The sequence below is a fragment of the Salmo salar genome, chromosome ssa20 (genome assembly GCF_905237065.1).
Source record: "Salmo salar chromosome ssa20, Ssal_v3.1, whole genome shotgun sequence".
In the NCBI taxonomy this organism is placed as follows: domain Eukaryota; kingdom Metazoa; phylum Chordata; class Actinopteri; order Salmoniformes; family Salmonidae; genus Salmo; species Salmo salar.
The window spans coordinates 43,636,564-43,662,984 of NC_059461.1; the positions used below are offsets into that span (position 1 = coordinate 43,636,564).

Here is a 26,421-nt window from a genome sequence, read left to right on the forward strand (position 1 = left end):
CATACCCCCTTGGGCATTATTGCTTAAATAGTTTACTTGGTTGGAGATTCTGGGAAAGAAGCAGCAGTGAGACCTGGAGCCAGCTGCTGTTGCTGTAGAAATTGTTGTTTTTGTGCTGGTGGTTTCCCATGCTGACACATATGGATGTTTCCAGGATTGTGTTCATTAGGGCACGCAACAGGAAAGGTTTTGCAACAGAAAATGAGAATTTCTTATTGGACAAGTCCATGTAATCCCTCCCTGTTTCAGACTGTTTTATTTAGTTTGGTGCCTAATGAACAAGACCAGGGGTGTCTGAAATGACAATTTTGGCTAGTTCCCAAAATACTACACTATGTTGGGAACAGAGAGTCATTTCAGCTGCACCCCGGGTTCCACTGACAAAAAGAGATGCTCCCATCATCAAGAACACATGTTCAGGAGAAAAATCAATCCATATGCACTTGAAATGTATCCTCGCTCTCTCTCCCACTCAATCACATAAAACACACACACACATATTCGACACGGATTAAGAAATCGAGAATTTTTGTTAATTTTCTGATGTACATATTCGGCCCTTAACTGATATTACAGAGAGCTAAAAGGATGTAGCGTTAACCCCATGTGGGCAACCATCTTGGTATAACAGTTAGAGGGTACAGCACCCCCATCTTCACAGGATGGAATATCCTGCTTGTTGTTAAGTGAACCAAACCAGCTCCAACTATTATGATCAGGAAGGTTGGGAGTAGGGAGGCCAGTTTGAGTATACAGAGTGCACGCACAATTGACATTCCATTTGGACTGAGTTTGCACTCCATGTAACCTAAAACCTGCCTGCTTCAGGACAATAGACAAGAGTATGCCACTTTGAACGGCCGGGCCGAGCTAAATGACAAACAAAACAAACGGTGGTGTGGGGGAGCAGAGAGGATGATGGGAAAGCAGCCAGTAAAACTCAGTTCTCCCTCTGAGGATGATGATTGGCAGTTGGTGAATGGAGAGTGGGGGGCTTTAGGTTATTGGGGGTTGAAGTCAATTGGTAACTTGGCATGCCTGTCAGTTGGCGTAATGGGCAAGTTGCCTGGGGTGGTAGGTTTTGGAAAGTCCTTCCTCCCCCTCACAGGTAGCCCTCCTTGCGGAACTGTTCCTGCAAGATATCCCGGTACTCGTCAAAGCCCCCCTCCACTCGCCGCACGTTCCCGTGCTCACAGACCCACAGCTCTCTGCACACCATCCGGATCAGACGCTCATCGTGAGAGACTAGGACCACCCCACCCTGAGGAGAGTTTAAAAAAAGGGTATATACACACATTAACTTCAAGTGTTATCACTTCCATTGATTGTTAGCCAAAATAAGCTTGTAGTGGCTGTTTAAAGAAAACCGATTTCATGGATCGGTTTTCTACAGATTTACTCTATTGATTAACATTGAGATAAATAAAGGACATTTTCTCAGCGACTTATAGTTTAACAAGCTTACTTTGAATTTGTTGAGCGCCTTCGCTAGAGCCTCGATCGTTTCCATGTCCAGGTGATTGGTCGGCTCATCAAGGATATAGAAGTTTGGGCTGAGAGAGAAAACGTGAGTAAGAGAAAATATAGCCGCAAGCAGCAATGAAACAGGATGCTGGTTTATGAGCAGGCTGAAAGAGACAGCTGCATTGAAGCATTATACATCCTTGTACATGTAACAATTCAAAATACTATGCAAGTGTTCACTAAATATAATAAATGATTTATAGCGTCATGAAATGGCTGTGTTTGACGTAGCAATTATTCCTTTGAAAACTGTTGGGACTAACAAACGCTGTAATCGCCAAATCTCTCGACCTTATTTGAAGAATCTTTTTAGCATTAGCATAAATGCTAGCTGTTGGAGGTTCACAACTGAATTGCTTGCTGTTTCCATGTTTAAAAAATATATATTAACACCTGCTTTGAAATACACCTTCCTACTAGTGTCATCAAGAGCCTTAATCAGTTTCAAGGTGATACAGCGAAGACAAGTTATTCATATTCTTTACAAAGTTGCCATTTTCTCTTCCATCTTTTGACGTATCACTTTTCTCAAACTTAGTAAAGACATACATTCTGAGTTTCTAGTCAAGTCAACCGGATATATGGTTCATGAGAAGATTTTATTAAAAAAATCCAACATGTTGGAAAATTCAATATGGCGGACTTCATGAGTCCTTCAAGGAAATTTGTTCCTTATGAGAAACACTGATATACCAAATTCCGTGGTTATACGTCAAACGGGGTGGTGGGGCTGAGCAGTAGACTCTGAATACTTAATACAATGCCACCTAGTAGTGGTGGTTTTGGTATACATTGATATTGCCAAAGTCTAACTTTTTTTGACCAGTTTTGGTATACATTGATATTGCCAAAGTCTAACTTTTTTTGACCAATCGGGCATTGAGCTATTCTCACGAGCTATTCCAACAATATTATTAGGGGTGCGTCGCTGCCAGCAACCCTAATAATAAATTCTGCGACAGATTATAACCATCTCATCAATAGGATCTTGACACATCTCAAAATGAATAGCGTTGTCTCATGTCCTCTCTCCAGTTCTGTTCCTAGTGTTATCAGGGCAGTTTGACAGATGTCCAGTATATTTCTTATTTACAAGGTAAGTTGGTTGAAAACAAATTCTCATTTACAGCAAAGACCTGGGGATGAGTTACAGGGGAGATGAGTTTGAACAAGCCAATTGGAAGCTGGGATTGATGATTAGGTGGCCGTGGTGGTATGAGGGGCCATTAGGGAATTTAAGCCGGACACTGGAGTTATCACCACAACTCTTGCAACAACTACCATGGGTTCTTGAAAAGACCACAGAGATGGTTTAACATCGGAAGGATAGAGAAATGTAATCCCATTATTAGACATCATGGTCAAGTTGTATACTGCTTGTACAAGGATGTTTTTTCAACTCAACTAAAACTAGTTTACTACCATAAAATGACCACTTGACATTGTGAGAAATCATGTGTGAAATATTGGGGTCATGAAGTGTAATAATAAAAAGGCATTACCAAGGCATGGTCATCTGAGCGAAGGCCACCCGGCTCTTCTGCCCTCCTGACAGACTGGCTACCGGCCGAGTTGCCAGCTCACCGGTTATCCCATAGCCACCCAGTTGGTGCCTGTACTCCTCCTCGTTACGACCTGGGAGGGACGAGGAGAGAGCGAGAGAAAAAAGGGGTTACAAATTACAAAGATTGCAGGCTATAGATGGGTTGGTTGTTAAGCAAAATTGGCCCAAACAGACAAGGTTGGCTTAGATTGTTGCCAGAACGTAAAATATATTTAGTCTCCAATGTTTATTGAAAACAAATACATTTGCACAATGCGCACTTGTCTCTCAAATACATCTTTACAGTTGTTGGTTAGCTAGCTAGCAAATTTTTGTCATGTTAGCATATAGTGATAGTCAAAACACCTCATGAACAAGGTAAAACTAGCTGAAACGAGCTACCTACGATTCCTCACATGACAGCTTCATGTCATTGTGGCTAGCTATCTGGCCATCCAGAATCACAACACACTGCCTTTTGCACCATTGAAGCGTGTGCATTGTTTTTGTGACATTGTCAGCTAAGCCATCTACAGGGATCCGTAACAACCACTAGGGTTGTGTTCATTAGGGTAGGCAACAAAAACAGGGCATTTCTTATTGGACCAAGTCCAGGTAACCCATCTCTGTTCCAATCAGTTTCCTTTGCATTTGGTGCCTAATGAACACAGCCCAGGCTTTGATAATGATCAGTATTGGTATATTTTGGTGGTGGTCACCTGGGAATTTGTTGAGTAACAGCTCAATTGAACACACGTTGAGGTCCAGTTGATCCACGTGGTGCTGACTGAAATAACCGATCTTCAGGTTCCTGAGCGAGAAAGGGAAAGAAAACTAATTTACTTCCCTGCACGCACACCCACCGAGACACACACTAGCAGCAGAGGAACATGGCTGACGTCAAGCATGGAACCTCACCGATGGGCGTGTCTGATGCCATTGACAGGCGTCAACTCTCCCATCAGTAGTTTGAGCATGGTGGATTTACCCGCCCCGTTCTCACCCACCTGAGCGAGAGAGAGACAAGAGACCGACTGTAGGAACTACTTTAGCAGTTGGAAGGTTGCACAGAGCATCGTCTGTGGAAGTGTTTCACAGATTTAAAGTACAATATTAATGGATGCACAATATATCAGTGACCATATTGACCCGATGTGGGGACAAAGGCAGATATGTTCTTACTAGCCTTATGAACATAGAAACTTGTTTGCCGTTCAGATCTGTGCTAGGATGATTAAAAATAGCCATAAAATGAAAAAAATATCTGAATCAGTCGATATTGCAAAGAAAATATTGGCATCAGCCCAGAATTATCACGTCGGTGCATCCCTAACTATTAGCAGTGCATAGGATTGAGAGCAGTGTGATTAATACGTACGATGCAGATGCGAGACTCCAGGTCTGCAGACACAGACAGCTGTGTGAAGAGGCGCTGGTCAGTGTTATAGTAGAACTCCACCTCATCCAACTGGAGCACCGGGGGAGACAGCTTCTCAAAGTTATCAGGGAACCTGTGGACAGACGTATGCATGCACGTTAACGCTCAGATTAATATGAGAATTGAAACGTGACTTCATTTGGGACAGGAGGCGCGGTCTCTTACTTTAAGGTGACTTCGGTTTCCTTCTCCAGAGGTTTGAGTTCAGGCCTGCAGGAGAAGAGCAGCGAGGGAACGGATGACAACAATAGATATTCTTTACAATGACCATTCCGCTGTGCACAGGCAAACAAACACACAGAGGTCATCATGCATGTGCAAGATGGAAGTTATCCTTTACAATGAATTGGACTTTCAGGCAGTAATTCCCAGGGAGCACTACATGAGAGAAAGTAGGGTGGGGCGCATGTTAACATCTTATTTTGAAATAGATGGTTACTCACAGTTTTTCTAAGAGCTTCAGTTTGCTCTGCACCTGTGCCGCTCTGTTGGCGTTGTATCTGAACCGGTCGATGAACACCTGTGACAGAGGAAAGTAATCAATCCACGATTATAATATATAGTAATAAGACACTATAATATATATTCTAATAATTATTTAGCAAGATGTTGATAAGTTAGCCATATCAAGATCTAAAACAAACAAACACTAATCAGCAAAGATAAATGCTTAGAAAGTGCATTATTACACTTCCCATAGGCCTTTTAGTTTGTCTGTATGTACACAGGACTGTGTGTAAGCCAGTGTGTGGGATCCTAACCTGGATGTGCTCTCTGTACTGAAACTGGGCCTCATACTCCCTCTGCTGGTTCTTCAGGCGGTCCTCTTTGGTCTTGACAAAGTTCTCGTAGTCGCCACGGTAACTCTCCAGCCGCTGCGAGTGCAGGTGGATGATGTCAGTCACCACGGCGTTGAGGAAGTTACGGTCGTGGGACACCACCAGGATGGTGGTCTGCCAGGTCTGTGGGGGGCAGAGGAGTTAAACAGGCCATATGGACGTTTAACTTGTTTCTCATACTTTAATCTCTCCATCCTCCCAAAGTGTGCATTCGTTCACTTCCATTCACTGATACCAAAAGAAAATAAGTGGTATAAGAAATATTGTGGTAACTCCACCTAGCCAATGCCTCCACCAATCCAATGTCTTTAGATTTGTAGGAAGTATTGAACGAGTGCACACAATTTCATAAGTGGTGAAAGCAAACAATCCATTTGAAGCTAACTATGTATGCGTCACTGATAGGTGTGCCCCTTCCTGCCAATTTAACGGAGCCTCTTTTTTTTGTTGCCGGACCCCTTCTTGGCTCAAGAGCAACCCCAGAGGCAGAAGTTGACAGCAAAGAAGAATTACCCACCACAATCTAGCAATGCAAAATTCCATATGTTCCTATTCTCTACCCTTCTCCCCGAAATGTCCACTCATTCACACCCCTTGCCTTGGACTGGTGTAAGAAATATGACGGAAAGTCCCTCTAGTCCACGCTTGCCCATGCTTTCACCAATCCAATGCTTTTAAATACTGTAGTGAGAATGTGCACAGTTTAGGGAGAAGGGAACCGAATTGGATTTGGCATGCAATGTTAAGTGTGTCGGTAAGCAGGAGTAACCTACCTGCAGGTAATTCTCCAGCCAAAGAATGGCTCGGACATCCAACATGTTGGTGGGCTCTGAGAAACAAACAGACAGAAAGACAGAGACAGTCAGTCAAAAGGACACCGTCAAACTGTTTAAAGATACTCAATACAAAAATACTTAATGTGGTTTAATCACTCACCATCAAGTAACAAAAGATCAGGCCTAAAAAAAGGAATGAAAAATACACATTATTTGGAGAGTTGAAGCTAGCCTTACAATATTTAGCAGAGCCACATTGGTCTTCATGGTCTATAAATTGAGATTCAGGAAACAGCTCATAAGAGCATTATAAATGTACGTACATCAATATTCTAATATAATCTCTGTCCTTGTATTTTAATTGGGTAGACTGTCCTTTGGATAAAAGAAGTGACAAGGAGAAACTTACTTGGCAAAGAGAGCTCTAGCCAGAGCTAATCTCATCCTCCAACCTCCAGAAAACTCCCTGTGAAGAGAACAGCAAGAGATCAGTTAATCACATCTGCGCGCACACACACACACACACACACACACACACACACACACACACACACACACACACACACACGGTAACTTACTTGGTTGTCTGCGTTTGCATTTTAGGAGAAAAACCTAACCCACATAGGATGATTGAAGCTCTGTGTAAAAGAGAGAGAGACATCAAACAACCAACTAATTAAATCAGAAAATGCATACACCATGGCTACAATTCTACTGCACAGTCATCTGTTTTAGAAACACCATTGGCAATATGTATGAATATAAATGCACTGCTAATAGTGATGCACCGATATGACATTTTGGACCGATACCGATATTTTCCTTGACAAAAAAAAAAAAACGATAGCGATATTTAACATTTTTGCGGCCTTTTAAGCATTCCAGTACAGTTAAATAGTTAACACGGACACAACGGTCTAAGGCACTGCATCTCAGTGCAAGAGGGGTCACTACAGTCCCTGGTTCGGATCCAGGTTGTATCACATCCAGCTGTGACTGATTGGCCCAGCGTCGTCCGGGCCGTCATTGTAAATAAGAATGTGTTATTTTATTTAACTAGGCAAGTTAGTTACATTACATTTTAGTCATTTAGCAGACGCTCTTATCCAGAGCGACTTACAGTAGCGAATGCATACATTTCATAATTTTATTCCATACTGGTCCCCCGTGGGAATCGAACCCACAACCCTGGCGTTGCAAACACCATGCTCTACCAACTGAGCCACACGGGACCATGTAAATGTAAGTTAGTTAAGGTTACACACACACCAAAAAGTTATTTTGTTAGCATTTACATATGTCCCCATTACCAGTAAAACATAATCAAAACCTATTTCTTTCAGTTACTTGCTGTGCCGTTTCATTCTCAACCAGGATTTCTATGGAGTTCTGTTTGGATCTTTGCGTGTCAAAAAAAAAAAAAGTTTACTATTTGTATTAAAATTGAATTTCACTTATTTTGAAGGCAAACCACAAATTCCACTTTTGTGCCTGATCCTTATTGTGGCTAGCTTCACAACACAAAGCTAGCTGGCTGCTTATAACATTAGCTTTGGGCAATTTTCATGATCTGAAGTTCCATTTCAATAGGCGAACAACAAGTGGCAACCTAGCTAATACTTACTCACAAGGATTCCTAAATCATTGCTAAGAATAATGTAAATGACTGCAGTTTCTACTGGTCATTGTTTCAGGCTGGTTGTATTGGTGCTAGCTAAGTATCAAGCTAAAGCTAGCTACCCCAGAAGTTGCTGTCGAACAAATGATACTTTATTACCAACACGATATTGTAAACACATCGTTCGTGGCCGGTGTTTGCAGCCTTTTTTTGTACAGCTTTGACAGTGCTACTGTATCTTTTTTGACACGCAAAGATTCAAACGGTGTTCCACAGTATGTATGTCGTGAAGCTAATAGCAGTGACGCTATTACTGTAGGTAGGGCGACATCTGAAAAATAACACACACTTAGTAGTGTGTACCGGTGCTCGACCAGTCGGCGAAAGCCAACATCACCCACGACAGAGAACGGTTGATTGTCAAGGGCAATGAATTCCATTATCTTGGCTTTAATGGATTTCGCCTTTGGGTTGTCTCGCTGAATTGTTCATACTCTTTCAAATGACTGCTTGACTTGTTGACCGCTCAATCCACACAGCAGACATTTTGTGGGCTAGGTATGGAATGCTATGTGGTAGTGGTGGAGTAGGGGCCTGAGGGCACATTGTGTGTTGTGAAATCTGTGAATGTATTGTAATCTTTTAAAATCGTATAAACTGCCTTAATTAAGCTCGACCCCAGGAAAAGTAGTTGCTGCTTTGGCAGCAGCTAGTGGGGATCCATAATAAATACAAAATACACAGCAGACATTGTGACTAAGTTAGGAATGCTGTGTAGCGCAAAACTTGACGTGGCGTTACTACGTCATGTACCTACGTTACATAGGTACGCACGGTAGCTTTGACATCGCTTTTTAACACCGCCGTTAAACTAGTCATCGGCCAATACCGATGTTGGCATTTTCAGCTAATATCGTCCGATTCCGATATGTTCAGCAATATATCGTGCATCCCTAACTAATGTAACAAACACAGATATGATATTATGTACAGACATGTTAAGTGTGGCTCTTTACCGGGCAGGTGCCTTGTCTGCTTCAATCTCCTCCAGTTTAGCATAGATCTCCGACAATCGAATAGTCTCCATTCCTTCAGCTCTAAAATGGAATAGAATAAACTGCAAGTTTGGTGACTGTTGCAGTTTCAAATCTAAAATTCCTGCAACAATAACATTTAAGTCTGCCAAGGCTGCCAGTATTGACTCCTTCCAATATGAGCCCTCCGTTGCCAACTTTGGGGAGAATTTGGGTAAGTAAGACTGACGTACGTTCCGTTGGCTATGCGCGCATTGAGCAGGCGTTCCTCTGTCAGGAGACCCTCCCGGACCGTGTCGCTCTCCAGCACGCTCTGAAGCGCCCCTGTGTCATCTCCAGCGACCTCCTGCTCAACGTGCAGGATTGTGATGTGGGCAGGGACACGCAGGCTGCGGCTCGCCAGCATCTTTAGCAGCGTGGTCTTCCCCAGGCCGTTGCGGCCAATCAGGCCGTAGCGGCGACCTGTTGACAGAGACAGCTCCGCCCCCTGCAGCAAAGACCTGGAAATACAGAGCAAGAGAGAGACAAGTTGCTTGCATATTGCTTTATGGTAGAGAATAAGAAATGTCTCCGTCTCTCTCCTACTCTGTCTCTAGTATTAACTAAGAAATTACATAAAATTGTAATTACCCACTAATAACTTTTGATTTACTCAGTTTGTGATTTATTTAAACAAGCACTGCTAATCACCATTTGATATCCGGTAATTGTGTTGAATTCTTAAGTCATTTGCAGAAAGTAACGACCATAACCACACCAATGCCTTTTAACCTGTTGGGGATAGGGGGCAGTATTTGCACGGCCGGATAAAAAAACGTACCCGATTTAATCTGGTTACTACTCCTGCCCAGTAACCAGAATATGCATATAATTATTGGCTTTGGATAGAAAACACCCTAAAGTTTCTAAAACTGTTTGAACGGAGTCTGTGAGTATAACAGAACTCATATGGCAGGCAAAAACCTGAGAAGATTCCTTACAGGAAGTGGCCTGTCTGACCATTCCTTGACTCTGTTTATTGAAGACTGAGGATCTTTGCTGTAACGTGACACTTCCTACGGCTCCCATAGGCTCTCAGAATGCGGGAAAAAGCTGAATGATGTCGACCCCATGTTTTTATTTTCATTCGTCTTTGAACGTAAACACAGATTCCCGGGCGGAATATTATCGCTTTTTTACGAGAAAAATGGCTGTTACGTAGGTGGGACGATTTCGTCCCGCCGACCCTAGAGAGGTTAAATGCAAGGTAAATACCGGTGGAAACGGTGTCCAGCTAACAACATTGCATGATGCTAATTAGAATGAATCACCTGCTCCAGTGCTGGATACAGTAGGAAAAAGCCTAAGTATGGTTTCATACCAAATTGCACCTTATTCCCTATATGGCGCACTACTATACTTTTGGCCCTTGTCAAAAGAAGTGCACTTAATAGTGATGGGGTGCCATTTGGGACGAAGCCTAAGGGTTAAACACTCACCTCTCGCCAAACGACACGTCAAAGTTCTCAATTCGGATATCGTAGCTGCGATTCTTCCCGGACAAGTCGACGCGACTGTCTTTCTTGCTACTGGCCTGGCTGGCTGATGCCTCCTCCAGTACCCTGAGACAAACAAAGACAGAGGGGATAAGGACAGAGTGAGACAGACACAGAAGGACACGAAGAGATAGACAAAGGGAGAGAAATAGAAGTACAGAGAGCAAATACAGAGCAAGAAAGTGTAAGAGGGAGAGAGAGGTGAAACAGTCTGACAGTATAACCAAACTTCATCACACATTTTGCTATCGCAATACCAAACCAATGATCAGTGGTGTAAGTACTTAAGTAAACATACTTTTAAGTACTACTTAAGTCGTTTTTGGGGGGCATCTGTACTTTATTTATTTACACACACAGTACCAGTCAAAAGTTGACACACCTCCATCCAGGGTTTTTATTTGTACTATTTTCTACATTGTAGAATAATAGTGAAGACATCAAAACTATGAAATAACATATGGATTAATGTAGTAACCAAAACAGTATTAAACAAATCAAAACATTTTATATTCTTCAAAGTAGCCACTCCTTGCCTTTACAGCTTTGCACTCTTGGCATTCTCTCAACCAGCTTCATGAGGTAGTCACCTGGAATGCATTTCAATTAAAAGGTGTGCCTTTCTTTTTAATGCGTTTGAGCCAATCAGTTGTGTTGTGACGAGGTAGGGGTGGTATACAGAAGATAGGGCTATCTGGTAAAAGACCAAGTCCATATTATGGCAAGAACAGCCCAAATAAGCAAAGAGAAACGACAGTCCATCATTACTTTAAGACGTGAAGGTCAGTCAATCCGGAAAATGTCAAGAACTTTGAAAGAGCAGTCTCAAAAAACCATCAAGCTCTATGCTGAAACTGCCTTTATTAATGAGGACCGCCACAGGAAAGGAAGACCCAGAGTTCATTCGAGTTACCAGTCTCAGAAATTGCAGCCCAAATAAATGCGTCAGAGTTGAACAGACATCTCAACATCAATTGTTTAGAGGACACTGCATGAATCAGGCCTTCATGGTTGAATTACTGCAAAGAAAACACTACGAAAAAGGACACCAATAAGAAGAGACTTACGTCAAGAAACGCAAGCAATGGCCATTAGACCGGTGAAATCAAACCAAAGAACAGGTTGAGTGTGGTGGAATAAAGATTTCTTCAAAACAATCAAACTTTATTATTTATTTAGTGCAGTAATGGAGCTGGTCGGTAATCACCCCTGGAGGTGATCACTTAGAACTCAACCAGCTGGTTTGAGCCACAGCATTTTATATCAAAGTCCATCCTCCTTCAGTCTACATGACACACAACAGATGTATGGAATGGGTCAAGGTTAAGATTTGTATGAAAGATATTTATAATTCACAGCAGACAGTATCTGCTGTAAAAACAGTTCTCTGTGTAGAGAACAGTGTCTGGCCCCCCAACTCCATACTGGAGCCATCTCCCCCGGTACCCCAGTACAGAAACATTAACTCATGCTCTGGAATGCGGTATCCCCAAAGACATGGTAAATCTTCAAGGCCCATCCTCAGCAGAACACACACAGATGAGCATTCTAACAACCCCTTATTCTGTTTCATAAAACAACCTTTTGATGCAATAACAGCATTATAACAATCTTGTAATTTCCACAATGAGTCCAAATTTGAGATTTTTGGTTCCAGCCGGCATGTCTTTGAGACGCTGAGTAGGTGAATGGATGATCTCCGCATGTGTAGGCACAGAGGTGGTGGTGTGTGTGGGGGCTTTGCTGGTGACAATGTGTGATTTATTTAGAATTCAAGGCACACTTAACCAGCATGGCTACCACAGCATTCTGCAGTGAGACGCCATCCCATCTGGTTTGCGCTTAGTGGGACTATAATTTGTTTTTCATCAGGACAATGACCCAAAACATACCTCCAGGTTGTGTAAGTGCTATTTGACCAAGAAGGAGTGATGGTGCTGCATCAGATGACCTGGCCTCCACAATCACCCAACCTCAACCCAATTGAGATGGTTTGGGATAAGGTGGACTGTAGAGTGAAGGAAAAGCAGCCAACAAGTGCTCAGCATATGTGGGAACTCCAACACTGTTGGAAAAGCATTCCAGGTGAAGCTGGTTGAGAAAATGCCAAGAGTGTGAAACACTGTCAAGGCAAAGGGTGGCTACTTTGAAGAATCTAAAATATATTTTGAATGAGTAGGTGTGTCCAAAATTCACTGGTATTGTACATTCCACAAACAAACAAAAAATTCATACGAACGACAACTTACAGACACATACAATGACTACATCTCTTCTGCCCAGACCCGCATGCTCACCCACCATCCCTATTGCCTGCATTATTGTGTCACTTGGCCTTTAAATTATACCAACTTGTTTTTCTGTCGCCCATGCTATTTCAATATTTCAATAAGAAATCATTAGATGTTTTCCATTGTGTCAATGATAGCGGATTGATTGACGTCTACGTTTTTAGTAACCTTATTTTTTTCTTCTCAGTGATGAGAAAATAATCGTACATCTCACTACCTCCCCTGTATGTAATGTCTTGAAATACGCAGACAGATGGATTAAAAGTACATTTACATTACAATATTTCTGACAGCCAACTTTCTAGCTCCGCTCACCACTTTCAAACTTAGTAGCATTCCCAGAAAGCATGGATTATTGAGTCATTATTAGTTTTACACAGAAACAGGACTCTGCTGTTGTGCTGTAGAATGTGAACTTTGTCTCGTATAATATATTCTATACATTAGTTTATACTGGATGAATTTAGTTAGTTATGCTCCAACTTCCACTCCATTTTGTACTAACGTCAGTTATTTTTAAATCTTGGTTCCAATAATTTCAATTGTTTTCTAATAGGTTGTCAGTTGGATATGCTCTCTGCAAGGTTTAGTATATCTTCCCTATCATATGAACATTCTTTACTTACTCAAATAAGATTCCCTCAAGGTTGTTCTGATGTCCAAAAGATTTCAAATCGAAATTTCGTGAAGCAACTTAAGTTTCATCTACAATGAACAAAAATATAACACAACATGCAACAATTTCAAACATTTTTACTGAATTAGAATTGATAAGGAAATCAGTCATTTCAAATAAATTCATTAGGCCGAAATCTATGGATTTCACATGACTGCGCGGGGGCGCAGCCACGGGTGGGCCTAGGAGGGCATATGCCCACCCACTGGGAAGCCAGGCTCTACCAATCAGAATACATTTTTCCCCACGAAAGGGCTTTATAACAGAGAGAAATACTCCTCAGCACCCCCAACCTATCCCGCAGGTGAAGAAGCCAGAGAGATCGTGTGCTGGCATGGTTACACGTGGTCTGCGGTTGTGAGGCCGGATGGACATACTGCAAAATACTCTGAAACGACGTTGGAGGGAGCTTATGGTAGAGAAATGAACATTCAATTATCTAGCAACTGCTCTGGTGGACATCCCGGCAGTCAGCATGCCAATTGCACACTCAAAACTTGAGACATCTGTGGCATTGTATTGTGTGACAAAACTGCACATTTTAGGGAGGCCTTTTATTGTCCCCGGCACAAGATGTACCCGTGTAATGATCATGTTTAATCAGCTTCTTGATATGCCACACCTGTCAGGTGGATTATCTTGGCAAAGGAGAAATGCTCACTAACAGGGATGTAAACAAATTTGTACGCAACATAAAGAAATAAGCTTTTTGTGGGTATGGAAAATATTTCAGAGATTTATTATTTCAGCTCATGAAACCAACACTTTACATGTTGCTTTTATATTTTAGTTCAGTCCAAAATTACTTTTTAAATTTTGTCATGGAAATAAATGTATTTCCTGTTACAAAGTCATTTACGGTTTCCATTCCTTCGGTTTTGCATGTGAACCAATTTAAAATCGATGAATTCTGAAAAGCTATCCAAGGATTATTCCATAAAGTTCCGTTTCTGGTTCTTGTAAAATGTGTTTCATTTTCTTCCATATCGTTATAGTATTCTTAATTAGAAGTTGTTACTGTTCTTTATCCTTTTTACTATTTATATATTTCACAAATTTTACATTCCTAAAGACAATAATGTACTTTTTACTGCATACGTTTTCCCTAACACCCAAAAGTACTCGTTACATTTTCAATGCAAAGCAGGACAAGAAAATGGTCCAACTCACACTTCTCAAGAGAACATCCCTGGTCATCCCTACTGCCTCTGATCTGGCAGACTTACGAAACACAAATGCTTCATTTGTAAATGGTGTCTGAGTGTTGGTGTATCCCTGTCTATCTGTAAAAATAAAATAATGTGCCATCTGGTTTTCTTAATATAAAGGAATTTAACATACCTACTTTTACTTTTGATACTTAAGTATATTTAAAACCAAATACTTTTACTCAAGTAGTATTTTACAGGGGGACTTTTACTTGAGACATTTTCTATTAAGGTATCTTTCATTTTACTCTGGTATGACAATTGGGTACGTTTTCCACCACTGCCAATGATAAACTGTTTGCATAGTCTTTGGGTGTAGATGAAAAGCATATGAAACTCACAGTGGATTAGTCGTTTTTTGCGAATCACGTTCATTCCTCCTCCCTTGTTTTTGCTTCAGCTTGGCTTCGGCCTTCTCTAGCTTCCTCGCATCCACAGTCTGAGGTGGTGTGTGTGTGAAAGAAGACAAAGTGGATGAAGTTGACAGGAGAATAACATAGCTACAGGGCTGACTTGAACCTTCGACAAAAAACATAATACACACGAAGTTACAACGCAACAAAAATTATTCTAAAATACTTTACTGTATTCTGGCCCCTCTTCATCATCCAGATCCCTTGGACATCGTTAGTGGCAGATACTGAGACGAGAAGGGAAAGACAGAAGGAGTGGAAAGAGATGCAACAATAAGTCAGAGTATATTAAAAAGACATGGGAGAGGTGGTAGAATGGGAAGAGAAAATAGGAAATACGAGCAGTAGAGGACCGGAAAGATGTTAAAAAAAAAAGTTTAAAAAAAAAAGGCCTAAAAACAGATTACATATCAACAGGCTACCAAAATGAATATCAAACATGGACCGTAAAGCTGACAAAGAGGAATACCTAAGTTCCCCTGCAGACAAGGGACTCACCACACTCTGCAGATATCTGAGACAACCGCACCGGAGCGTCGAGCAGCACTTGCTTTGAAGCGGCATGGCCGTTACTCCTGATGAAAAAGACGAGTATATTTTTGATGAGTCAGCAAGCGGAAATACATAAAATATTAGCTTTTGGTGTGTGACAATTAGTCTTTGTGTTGTGTGCTGGTTGTGAAAGAGGTCTCTACCCGAAGACCAATCCAATCTCCAACTGGCACAGCCAGAAGAGGACTGGCCACCCCTAATAGCTTGGTTCCTCTCTAGGTTTCTTCCTAGGTTCTGGCTTTTCTAGGGAGTTTTTCCTAGCCACCGTGCTTCTACACCTGCATTGCTTGCTGTTTTGGGTTTTAGGCTGGGTTTCTGTACAGCACACTGAGATATCAGCTGATGTAAGAAGGGCTTTATAAATACATTTGGTCAGTGTTAAGGTTGTGTGTGTGTGTGTGTGTGTGTGTGTGTTGCACTTACAGTTTAAGAGTGTTGAACATCTGCTGACAGATGTCCCGAATGTCATCCTCGTTTTTACAGTCAGCCGACGACCCCTGCAACAGCCCTCCAATCGCATCATACACCTCCTCTCCATCCTCAAACTCCACCCCTCCACAGTCCAACACACCTATCACAGAGGAATGCCACAGGCTAGAAATCAGGGGCGCATTTAGAAGGATGCAGCTTTTAGCAAGATTCAGAGAGAAATGCTAATCATGTGGCCCTCTGACATGTAGAATAAGGAAACACGTTGGCTCTATTCATTCATTCTCCCCAATTTCGTGGTATCCAAGTGGTAGTTACAGTCTTCGCTCATCGCTGCAAATCCCGTATGGACTTGGGAGAGGCAAAGGTTGAGAGCCATGCGTCCTCCGAAACATGACCCAACCAAGCCGCACTGCTTCTTGACACAATGACCACTTAACCCGGAAGCCAGCCACACCAATGTGTCGGAGGAAACACTGTACACCTGGCGACCCTGTCAGCGTGCATGCACCTGGCACGCCACAGGAGTCGCTAGTGCGCGATGGGACAAGGACATTCCTGCCGGCCAAACCCTCCCCAAACCCGGATGATGCTGGGCCAATTGTGCGACACCCCATGGGTCTCGCTGGTCGCGGCCAGTTGCAACAGCACCTGGACTCAAACCAGGATATCTAGTGGCACAACTAGCAACTGCGATGCAGTGCCTTAGACCACTGTACCACTTCATGAGATTTCTAACTGCAACTTTCAGCTACTGAACATGGCTCAGGATCAATCTTACTTTGTCTGAGAATCTACAGGTAACACACTGAGGGACACTACACAAAATGTTATCATGAAGCAGTCTTGTAAGCAGCTAGACTTAGCCTGGTTCCAGATCTGTTTGTGCTCTTGACAACTCCATGCACTGGTGTACAAAGATTTTTGGTGTCCATTACTGGCGGTTACAGGAAAGCCCCATACAAACCACAGGCATAGATTTTTCCCCTGAAGTATGTTAGAAATGTCCGTTTCTGGAAAAAGGCATTTCTAAGATACTTTTTTCACCAAATCGAGAACGAAGAAAGCATCACCAAAAACAGGTTAGTTAAATTCATGGCGACAGTTTCTATGGTTATATCACAAATAGCATTGGCTTGCGAAACTACTTCTAACTTCCTTCATACTGTACAAAGAGACACAAAAATGGTATCCACAACTTCATCTGACCCCGGGGAAGTAGATAAAGTAGGGCCTTATGATTTCCGTGATGCGGAAAATGAGGACGGAATCGCGGAACTTCGTAATAAAAATGGAATCAACAGTAAAACATGGAATATTGCCGAATTTTCCATAATTTAGCTATAATTTATTAATAATCACAAGTAGGCCTAATTATTGTAGTAACCACCCAAGTCGTCAAAAAAACGATTTCGACCCTAACCCCTAAATTCAGAGCAGAGCAATACCCAAAGGACTATTATGAGTCAGGCGATAAGCTGTTTTGCAAATTGTCAACATACTATTGATTGGAGCCGCAAAAATGTGTGATGACCACTTAGTCTAAAGCCCATGTAAAGAACAAGGAAAAGCACCGTGTTAGCCAGAGCATGCCTCTTCAAACAACCATTACCAGTGTAAAAGCATCAGCACATTCAAGACGAGAATTTATTCAGGACTTAGTGACTGTGTGCGCCGAGTCTGACATCCCCTTAAAAAAAAACAAGAACGCTACGGCCGTTTCTAGTGAAGCATTGCAAACAGGGAGGAGCGTTGCCCAAAATGAGAGAAGGCTCCGTCAAACTCACCTGCCCCGTGGGTTCGACCAACATATGACTGCCGTTCGACAAAAGATCAGTTGGAAGAAATTTGCGGTGGTTGTTGACAAGACAACAGATGCAAGGGATTGCAGCGTTCTAAACATCGTCATTGGTGAGTTGAACTTAACCTATTAATATAGTTGCAATAACCTACATTTACATTGTGCAATGTGAACTGTCCACATGCAAATTGTGCTATTCCAAACGACGAGCTACCGTGGTGAAATATAGCGATGCACAATGTCAGCAGCAGTCTGCCTCTCCATCTAGCTAACTATCGCTGTATCTATATTGTGTTAACACTTCATTTAAATAACACTTATTTAGTCACAATATTATTTTAGGTTAAAACATAATTCAAGTTCTTCCTTATCTTTCATTGCAGGTGTTGAAAACCAGTACTTTCTGGTGGATGTCATTTTCATGGACAAATGCAACTACTCAACGTTTTCCCAAGCTATACTAGCCTCCCTCCACAGCAACGATCTAAACCTGAATGATGCCTGGGCAGTGGTCACAGATAATGCCTCCTACTGCCTGAAGACATACAAGGAGGTTCTGAAAGAAGTGATGCCCAACAGTTTCAATGTAACCTGTCTCTGCCATGTCATCAATCTGGTGGGTGAGACCTGGCAGAACTACAAATACTTCTCTGAAGTTGCATCACTTGTGACATGGATGAGATCTGTCTTCAAGAAGCCTGCCAGAAAGAGAAGATGGGTGAGCTTCCACATTATGAAGGAGTTTGTGCAGGCCAAGGATCCTCGTGAAGCAGTGAGCTCCAGATGGAATAGCTGGTATGAGGCAGTGAAGTACCATACAGAGCATGTTCATCTATACAGAGAGTTTTTGTTGGCAGAAAAGTCAGCATCCCAGGCAGTAACAAACATCCTCAGCCAGCTGGAAACAGAAGAGAAGGTGCAGGCCCTCACTGTCAAGCTAACCTTCCTCTCGGACGGCTGCTCCAAACTCAAGACAGCTCTGTCAACCCTGGAAGGAACCCACCGTCCCACAGCAGTGTCTGAGTGCAAGATTCCCAACAGCTGCAGAAGTTGCAGTGCCCTACATCTACTTCCCAGTCAGCTCAGTCGACTGTGAGAGGAGTTTCAGCAAATACAAGACTCTACTCCCAGACAAGCGAGGCACTCGCCGAGCTCAACACAAAGAGGCAAAAAATCATGTACTTCAATAGAGATGTCTGTGATAGATGGAAATGGACAGACATAGGATCTCATAGGGTAGTCCCATAGATTTAGCCTATTGCTGCATTATTGCCTAGATTCTTGCATGAATTTTTTTCCCCCATTGTAAATGTAACACTTATATTACAAAAAACAATGAATTTTAGGTTTCGCCCATTTCTTGCTGCATTGTTGCCTAGATTCTTGCATTACTTTTTTTCATTTATAATGAAACACTTACTAGAACTCTGTATTGAAGCACTTGCCTTGATAAAAAGAATAGTGCAATGTTGTGTTGCATCATTACACATTTACTGTTATATCTTATTACATTTTTGCTGTTTTATTCATTCACATTAGACACCATCTGATGATAAAATTTGCATAAATCGTAAAACACAGAAATCTGACAAATTACAGAAACAACTTTTTCGGGGGGGAAAACGGACTTCACAGGGCCCTAATAAAGGGCCGTAGTGCCAAAATCCTGAATAATCCCTTTAACCTGTTTGGGATAAGGGGCAGTATTTTCACGGCCGGATAAAAAAAACATACCCGGTTTAATCTGGTTACTACTCCTGCCCAAAAACTAGAATATGCATATAATTAGTAGATTTGGATAGAAAACACTAAAGTTTCTAAAAACTGTTTGAATGGTGTCTGTGAGTATAACAGAACTCATATGGCAGGCCAAAACCTGAGAAGATTCTATACAGGAAGTGCTCTGTCTGACAATTTGTTGTCCTTCTAGGGCATCTCTATCAAAAAAAATACAGCATCTCTGCTGTAACGTGACATTTTCTAAGGCTTCCATTGGCTCTCAGAAGGCGCCATAAAGCAGAATGACGTCTCTGCAGTCTCTAGGCAAAAAAAAGCAGGAGTTTTTGTGAGTGGTCAGGCAGGGAACAATGACAATGGAGTGCGCGTGCACAAGAACGCCATGTTTTTCTTTCAGTCTACGAATGAATATAACTATCTACTCAATCGCGGCTATCTACTCAGAATATTGCAAAATGTTCCTTCGCCGAAAATCTATTTTAAAATCTGACACCGCGATTGCATAAAGGAGTTCTGTATCTATAATTCTTAAAATAATTGTTATGTTTTTTGTGAACGTTTATCGTAAGTAATTTAGTAAATTCACCGGAAGTTTGCGGTGGGTATGCTAGTTCTGAACGTCACATGCTAATGTAAAAAGCTGTTTTTTGATATAAATATGAACTTGATTGAACAAAACATGCATGTATTATGTTATACAATGTCCTAGGAGTGTCATCTGATGAAGATCAAAGGTTAGTGCTGCATTTAGCTGTGGTTTTGGTTTTTGTGACATATGCTTGCTTTAAAAATGGCTGTGTGATTTATTTTTGGCATGGTACTCTCATGACATAATCTAATGTTTTGCTTTCACTGTAAAGCCTTGTTGAAATCGGACAATGTGGTTAGATTAACCAGAGTCTTATCTTTCAAATGGTGTAAAATAGTCATGTTTGAGAAATTGAAGTTAAAGCATTTTTAAGGAATTTGTATTTCGCGCCACGCTGTACCACTGGATATTGGTGAGGCGTTCCCGCTAGCGTAACGTCTGTCCCTAACAGGTTAAACCACACCAGGAGACGTTTTGGGTGTAGTTACCCTTCAACCAAGAAGAGTCTATGCCTGGGGGGTTCTACTAAGCAATATAGAATTGTTTTATGGTCATACTAAGGTGAATTTTGCTATTTAACTTGGAATTTTAAGACCCCTTATAGTATCAAAAAAATTAATATTTTTGTTATATGTATTTAACCCCTTATTTTTGGCACTAAACAGTCCTTTATATACACTTCGATTAATCTTTTCAACTGGTACCGGGGTCTTTCAGATGAGCAAAACAACTGACATGTACATGTTTGTGAGAATCTCACCTTTGAACAGAACGGTCATATTAGTGTGTAACCCAAACTATACGGACGCAACAGACAGAAGTTGGCAGATAGGCAGTACCGACTTCAGATGAGTTCCAAGACACTCCAGACGATTTTTTGAGAATACTGATTTTAATGGCATTTCATGGTCTGACAATCCCCACTCTAGCTCTGCGAAATAGGCAGATGCAGTGAATTGAGATGGATCCAATGCAACAAAAAAAAAGACACTACATGACCAAAAGTATTTGGACACCTGCTCGTCGAATATCTCATTCCAAAATCATTGGCATTAGAGGTCGACCGATTAATCGGAATGGCCATTTAATTTGGGCCGATTTCAAGTTCATAACAATCGGAATTTCTGGAAGCCTATTTTTTTTTTTTGTTTTTAGACCTTTATTTAACTAGGCAAGTCAGTTAAGAACACATTCTTTTCAATGACGGCCTAGGAACGGTGGGTTAACTGCCTTGTTCAGGGGCAGAACGACAGATTTTTACCTTGTCAGTTTGGGGATTCAATCTTGCAACCTTACGGTTAACTAGTCCAACGCTCTAACCACCTGCTTTACATTGCACTCCACGAGGAGCCTGCCTATTACGCGAATGCAGTAAGAAGCCAAGGTAAGTTGCTAGCTAGCATTAAACTTATCTTATAAAAAACAATCAATCATAATCACTAGTTAAACTAGTAATATCATCAACCATGTGTAGTTATCTAGCCTATCCTGCGTTGCATATAATCGCTTAGGTACACGTTGCTCCAACCATAAACAATAATGCCTTTCTTTAAATCAATACACAGAAGTATATATTTTTAAACCTGCATATTTAGCTAAAAGAAATCCAGGTTAGCAGGCAATATTTACCAGGTGAAATTGTGTCATTTTGCAGGAAAAACATTTTGTTTTCGAGATGATAGTTTCCGGATTCGACCATATTAATGACCTAAGGCTCGTATTTCTGTGCGTTATTATGTTATAATTAAGTCTATGATTTGATAGAGCAGTCTGACTGAGCGGTGGTAAGCAGCAGCAGGCTCGTAAGCATTCATTCAAACAGCACTTTCCTGCTTTTGCCAGCAGCTCTTCGCAATTTGTCTGTCGCTCTGGATAAGAGCGTCTGCTAAATGACGTAAATGTAAATGCAATGCATTGCGCTGTTTATGACTTAAGCCTGTCAACTCCCAAGATTAGGCTGGTGTAACCGATGTGAAATGGCTAGCTAGTTAGCGGGTGCGCGCTAATAGCGTTTCAAACGTCACTCGCTCTGAGACTTGGAGTAGTTGTTCCCCTTGCTCTACATGGGTAACGCTGCTTCGAGGGTGGCTGTTGTCGATGTGTTCCTGGTTCGAGCCCAGGTAGGAGCGAGGAGAGGGACGGAAGCTATACGGTTACACTGGCAATAATAAAGTGCCTATAAGAACATCCAATAGTCAAAGGTATATGAAATACAAATCGTATAGAGAGAAATAGTCCTATAATAACTACAACCTAAAACTTCTTACCTGGGAATATTGAAGACTCATGTTAAAAGCAACCACCAGCTTTCATATGTTCTCCTGTTCTGAGCAAGGAACTTAAACGTTAGCTTTCTTACATGGCACATATTGCACTTTTACTTTCTTCTCCAACACTATGTTTTTGCATGATTTAAACCAAATTGAACGTTTCATTATTTATTTCAGTCTAAATTGAATTTATTGATGTATTATATTAAGTTAAGATAAGTGTTCATTCAGTATTGTTGTAATTGTCATTATTACAAACAAATAAAATTAAATATCGGCATCGGCTTTTTTGGTCCTCCAATAAATCGGTATTGGCGTTGAAAAATCATAATTGGTCGACCTCTAGTATTAATATGGAGTTGGTCCCCCCTTTGCTGATATAACAGCCTCCAATGTTCTGGGAAGGCTTTCCATTTGCCACAAAGTCCGGTCACTGGAACTAAGGGCTTAGCCCAAACCATGACAAACAACCCCAGACCATTATTCCTCCTCCACCAAACTATACAGTTGGCACTATGCATTCGGACAAGTAGTGTTCTCCTGGCATCCGCCATGCCCAGATTTGTCCAGTGAACTGCCAGATTGGTGAAGCATGATTCATCACTCCAGAGAACTCGTTTCCACTGATCCAAAGTCCAATCGAACTTTACACCACAAAAGCAAACACTTGACATTGCGCATGGTGATCTTAGGCTTGTGTGCAGCTACTCGGCCATTGGTCCCGAAGAACAGTTCTAGTAGTGAGTGTTGCAACCGAGGACAGACAATTTTTTACACGCTACACAACTCGGTGGTCCCGTTCAAAATGCGTGTGGCCTATCACTTCTGGGCTGAGCCGTTGTTTCTTCTAGACGTTTCCACTTAACAATAACAGCACTTAGAGTTGACTGGGGCAGCTCTAGCAGATTACAAATTTGACTAAATGACTTGTTGGAAAGGTGGCATCCTTTGACGGTGCCACGTTGAAAGTCACCGAGCTTGTCAGTAAAGCCATTCGACTGCCAATATTTTTCTATGGAGATTGCATGGCTGTGTGCTCAATTTTATACACCCGTCAGCAACGGGTGTGGCTGAAATAGCCAAATACACCACTTTGAAGGGGTGTCTAAATACACAGAGCATTCAGAAAGTATTCAGATACGTTACAGCCTTTTTCTAAAATTAAATTCCTCAATCTACACACAAAACCCCATAATGACACTGCAAAAAGAGGTTTAGAAATTTGTGCAAATCTATTAAAAATACAAATCAGAAATACCTTTACATAAGTATTCAGACCCTTTGCTATAAGACTAATTGAGCTCAGGTGCATCCTGTTTCCATTTATCATCCTTGAGATGTTATCACACCTGTGGTAAAATCAATTGACTGGTCATGATTTGGAAAGGCACACATCTGTCTATGTAAGATCCCACAGTTGTCAAGCAAAAAAAGTCAGAGCAAAAACAAAGCCATGAGGATGAAGGAATTGTAAGTAGAGCTCCGAGACTGGATTGTGTCGAGGCACAGATATGGGGAAGGGCACCAAAAAAATTCTGCAGCATCTAAGGTCCCCAAGAACACAGTGGCCTCCATCATTCTTAAATGGAAGAAGTTGGTACCACCAAGACTCTTCCTAGAGCTGGCCCCCTGGCCAGCCTGAACAAACTGGGGAGAAGGGCCTTGGTCAGGGAGGTGACAAAGAACCCAATGGTCACTCTGACAGAGCTCTAGACTTCTTCTGTGGAGATGGGAGAACCTTCCAGAAGGACAAGCATCTCTGCAGCACTCCACGAATCAGGCCTTTATGGTAGAGTGGCCAGACAGAAGCCACTAATCAGTAAAAAGGCATGACAGCCCACTTGGAGTTTGCCAAAAGGCACCTAAATGACACTCATACCATGAGAAACAAGATTCTCTAGTCTGATGAAACCAAGATCGAACTCTATGGCCTGAATGCCAACATCACATCTGGAGGAAACCTAACACCATCCCTATGGTGAAGCGTGGTGGTTGCAGCATCATGCCGTGGGGATGTTTTTCAGAGCCCGGACTTCAACCCGATCGAACATCTCTGGAGAGACCTGAAAATAGCTGTTCAGCGACACTCCCCATCCAACCTGACCGACCTTGAGAGGATCTGCAGAGAATGGGAGAAACTCTGCAAATACAGGTGTGCCTAGCTTGAAGCTTCATACCCAAGAAGAATCAAAGCTGTAATCACTGCCAAAGGTGCTTCAACAATGCACTGAGTTAAGTGTCTGAATACATATGTAAATGTGATCTGTTTTCGCTTTGTCATTATGGGGTATTGTGTGTAGATTGATGAGGGGCCTCCGGAGGCGCCGCAATTGTCATAACCGCCATTTGGAGCCAGCGACCAGATTTTTGGATTAAGCATTAATTGGCTTTTAGTCTAGATTAGTTCACGGAGATAGGGGCATATTTATTTTTATTTAAACCTTTTATTTAACTAGGCAAGTCATTAAAAACAAATTCTTATTTTACAATGACGGCCTACCCCGGCCAAACCCTCCCCTAACCCGGATGACGCTGGGCCAATTAAACGTCCTATTGGAATCTCGATCACGGCCGGTTGTGAGACAGCCCGGGATCAAACCAGGATCTGTAGTGACACCTCTAGCATTGAGATCCAGTGCATTAGACCGCTGTGCCACTCGGGAGACACCAGTCGACAGTTTGGACATGCCCTGCAAGTGTATACTCGTCAGACGTCATGATACGTCATCAGTAGTGTCCACCAAATTTGAGGGCTGAGGGGGGGGATAGGGTGCGTCTTAAGTGTTTGGACCGCAAACCATGACGTCTGACGAGTATTCACTTGCAGGGCAAGGGGCGAGGGAGGAATACATTATTTTTTAAATGGACCCCTCTTGCCCGGACATTTGTCACTGTTAATCCCGTGATGATTGTGTTTTCAGCCACCGGTAGCTTTATATGCGCTACAGTCAAGTATGATTTCATGTCTACTTATATTAACTATATAATTATTAGTAAAGGCCTACTTTATGATAGCTAGCAAATTAATTAGCTAACTAACGTTAGCCTGCCTAGCTACTTCTGAAGGAAAATGTTTTATTTCTACAATTTCCAAAAGCTAACCAAACATTACTTTTATGGGACGTTTGTGCATTAGTTGCACAATTTCTAACTTACTTACATTCGTTTTGAATTACACTTGTATGTTGACTACATATTGATGTTGAGGTTTTATGTTTGGCAGAATTTTCTTAGCGGATGTACAATCATCGCGAATTGAATTATGGGGCATTTCAGCTCTGAAGTGAACATAATTGTACACTCGCAAACTCCATTAAAAACGAGGGCTGAGCGGCTTACGTTGCAAACTTCCCTTACTTGGCTAATCATTTGAACCGACGACATATGGCCGCGGGGATTCCCCCAAGGGCTGAGGGTTTAGGGCCGAGGGTTGTCTACTTTGAGACTGAAACGCAGTCCGGGTTCATATCCAAACCCCCAACCTCCCCATACACTGATAGATTACGCTTTCACTTCCCTGAGGCCACCCCTCTCCTTGTTTAGGCTGAGGTTTTAACTCCAGTTTTGCGACTTTTGGCCCATGAAAATATCCAATAATACTAAGTCCATTGTATTATTATTGTATGCCGGTAAACGTACACATTAGTAGCTAGTTGGCTATTAATTTAAGGCAATAAATTGGCTAGCCTAGCTCATCTGGGTAGTGGTTCAAATAGGCCGATTATTAGGTAACTACCGGCATGTTACGTGTTGGCTAACGTTAGTCATCCCCTTGACTGTGCCTCAATGCTGTGTGGCACGGCTATGCTAGCTAACGTTACTTCACGTGGCAAAGAAGCCACCCGCCACTCATCTAGCCGGTGGCATTTTAAAGTGTACGAGATCCACACACCATCTCCATTAATTTACAGTCTCTTACCCGTGATATATTCGAACACTTCGGTGTCAATTTCGGGAAACTCGCTCTTCAGAATATCCACGTATGTCGCCATGATACACCGGCTCTTCCACAAGAACAGCGCATGTGCCCACAACATACGATAAGGCATGTCCTCAAACTATGCATTATGGGTATTGTAGTATTTTTTTATGCGATTTTATATTCTCATCTTTACCTCCCTCCACCTCTAATTTGTGTTTGGTTCCAT

The 26,421-nt window shown here is 42.0% G+C and overlaps 1 protein-coding gene across 1 annotated transcript; it reads right to left on the reverse strand.

Moving 5' to 3' along the window:
* Positions 1-239: 239 nt before the first annotated feature.
* LOC106580643 (ATP-binding cassette sub-family F member 3) lies at positions 240-26,412 on the reverse strand. The gene is made up of 21 exons (XM_014161920.2): positions 26,193-26,412; positions 15,871-16,018; positions 15,394-15,470; positions 15,067-15,122; positions 14,824-14,921; positions 10,251-10,373; positions 9,006-9,272; positions 8,755-8,835; positions 6,699-6,758; positions 6,530-6,586; positions 6,281-6,303; positions 6,118-6,173; positions 5,267-5,467; positions 4,949-5,025; positions 4,671-4,715; positions 4,446-4,578; positions 3,986-4,074; positions 3,787-3,878; positions 3,027-3,159; positions 1,466-1,553; positions 240-1,261 (listed from the first exon to the last, which is right to left on the reverse strand). Exons 1-21 carry the CDS (start codon positions 26,320-26,322, stop codon positions 1,103-1,105), a joined length of 2,193 nt encoding a protein of 730 aa, XP_014017395.1. The 5' UTR covers positions 26,323-26,412; the 3' UTR covers positions 240-1,102.
* Positions 26,413-26,421: the final 9 nt, after the last annotated feature.

Coding starts and splice junctions, on each gene's coding strand:
- LOC106580643 (XM_014161920.2), bottom strand. CDS start 26,322: ATGCCTTATCGTATGTTGTGGGCACATGCGCTGTTCTTGTGGAAGAGC. Junction 6,174..6,280: donor TGATCTTTTGTTACTTGATG/GTGAGTGATTAA, acceptor TTTGTTTCTCAG/AGCCCACCAACATGTTGGAT. Junction 3,879..3,985: donor GGCATCAGACACGCCCATCG/GTGAGGTTCCAT, acceptor TTTCTCGCTCAG/GAACCTGAAGATCGGTTATT.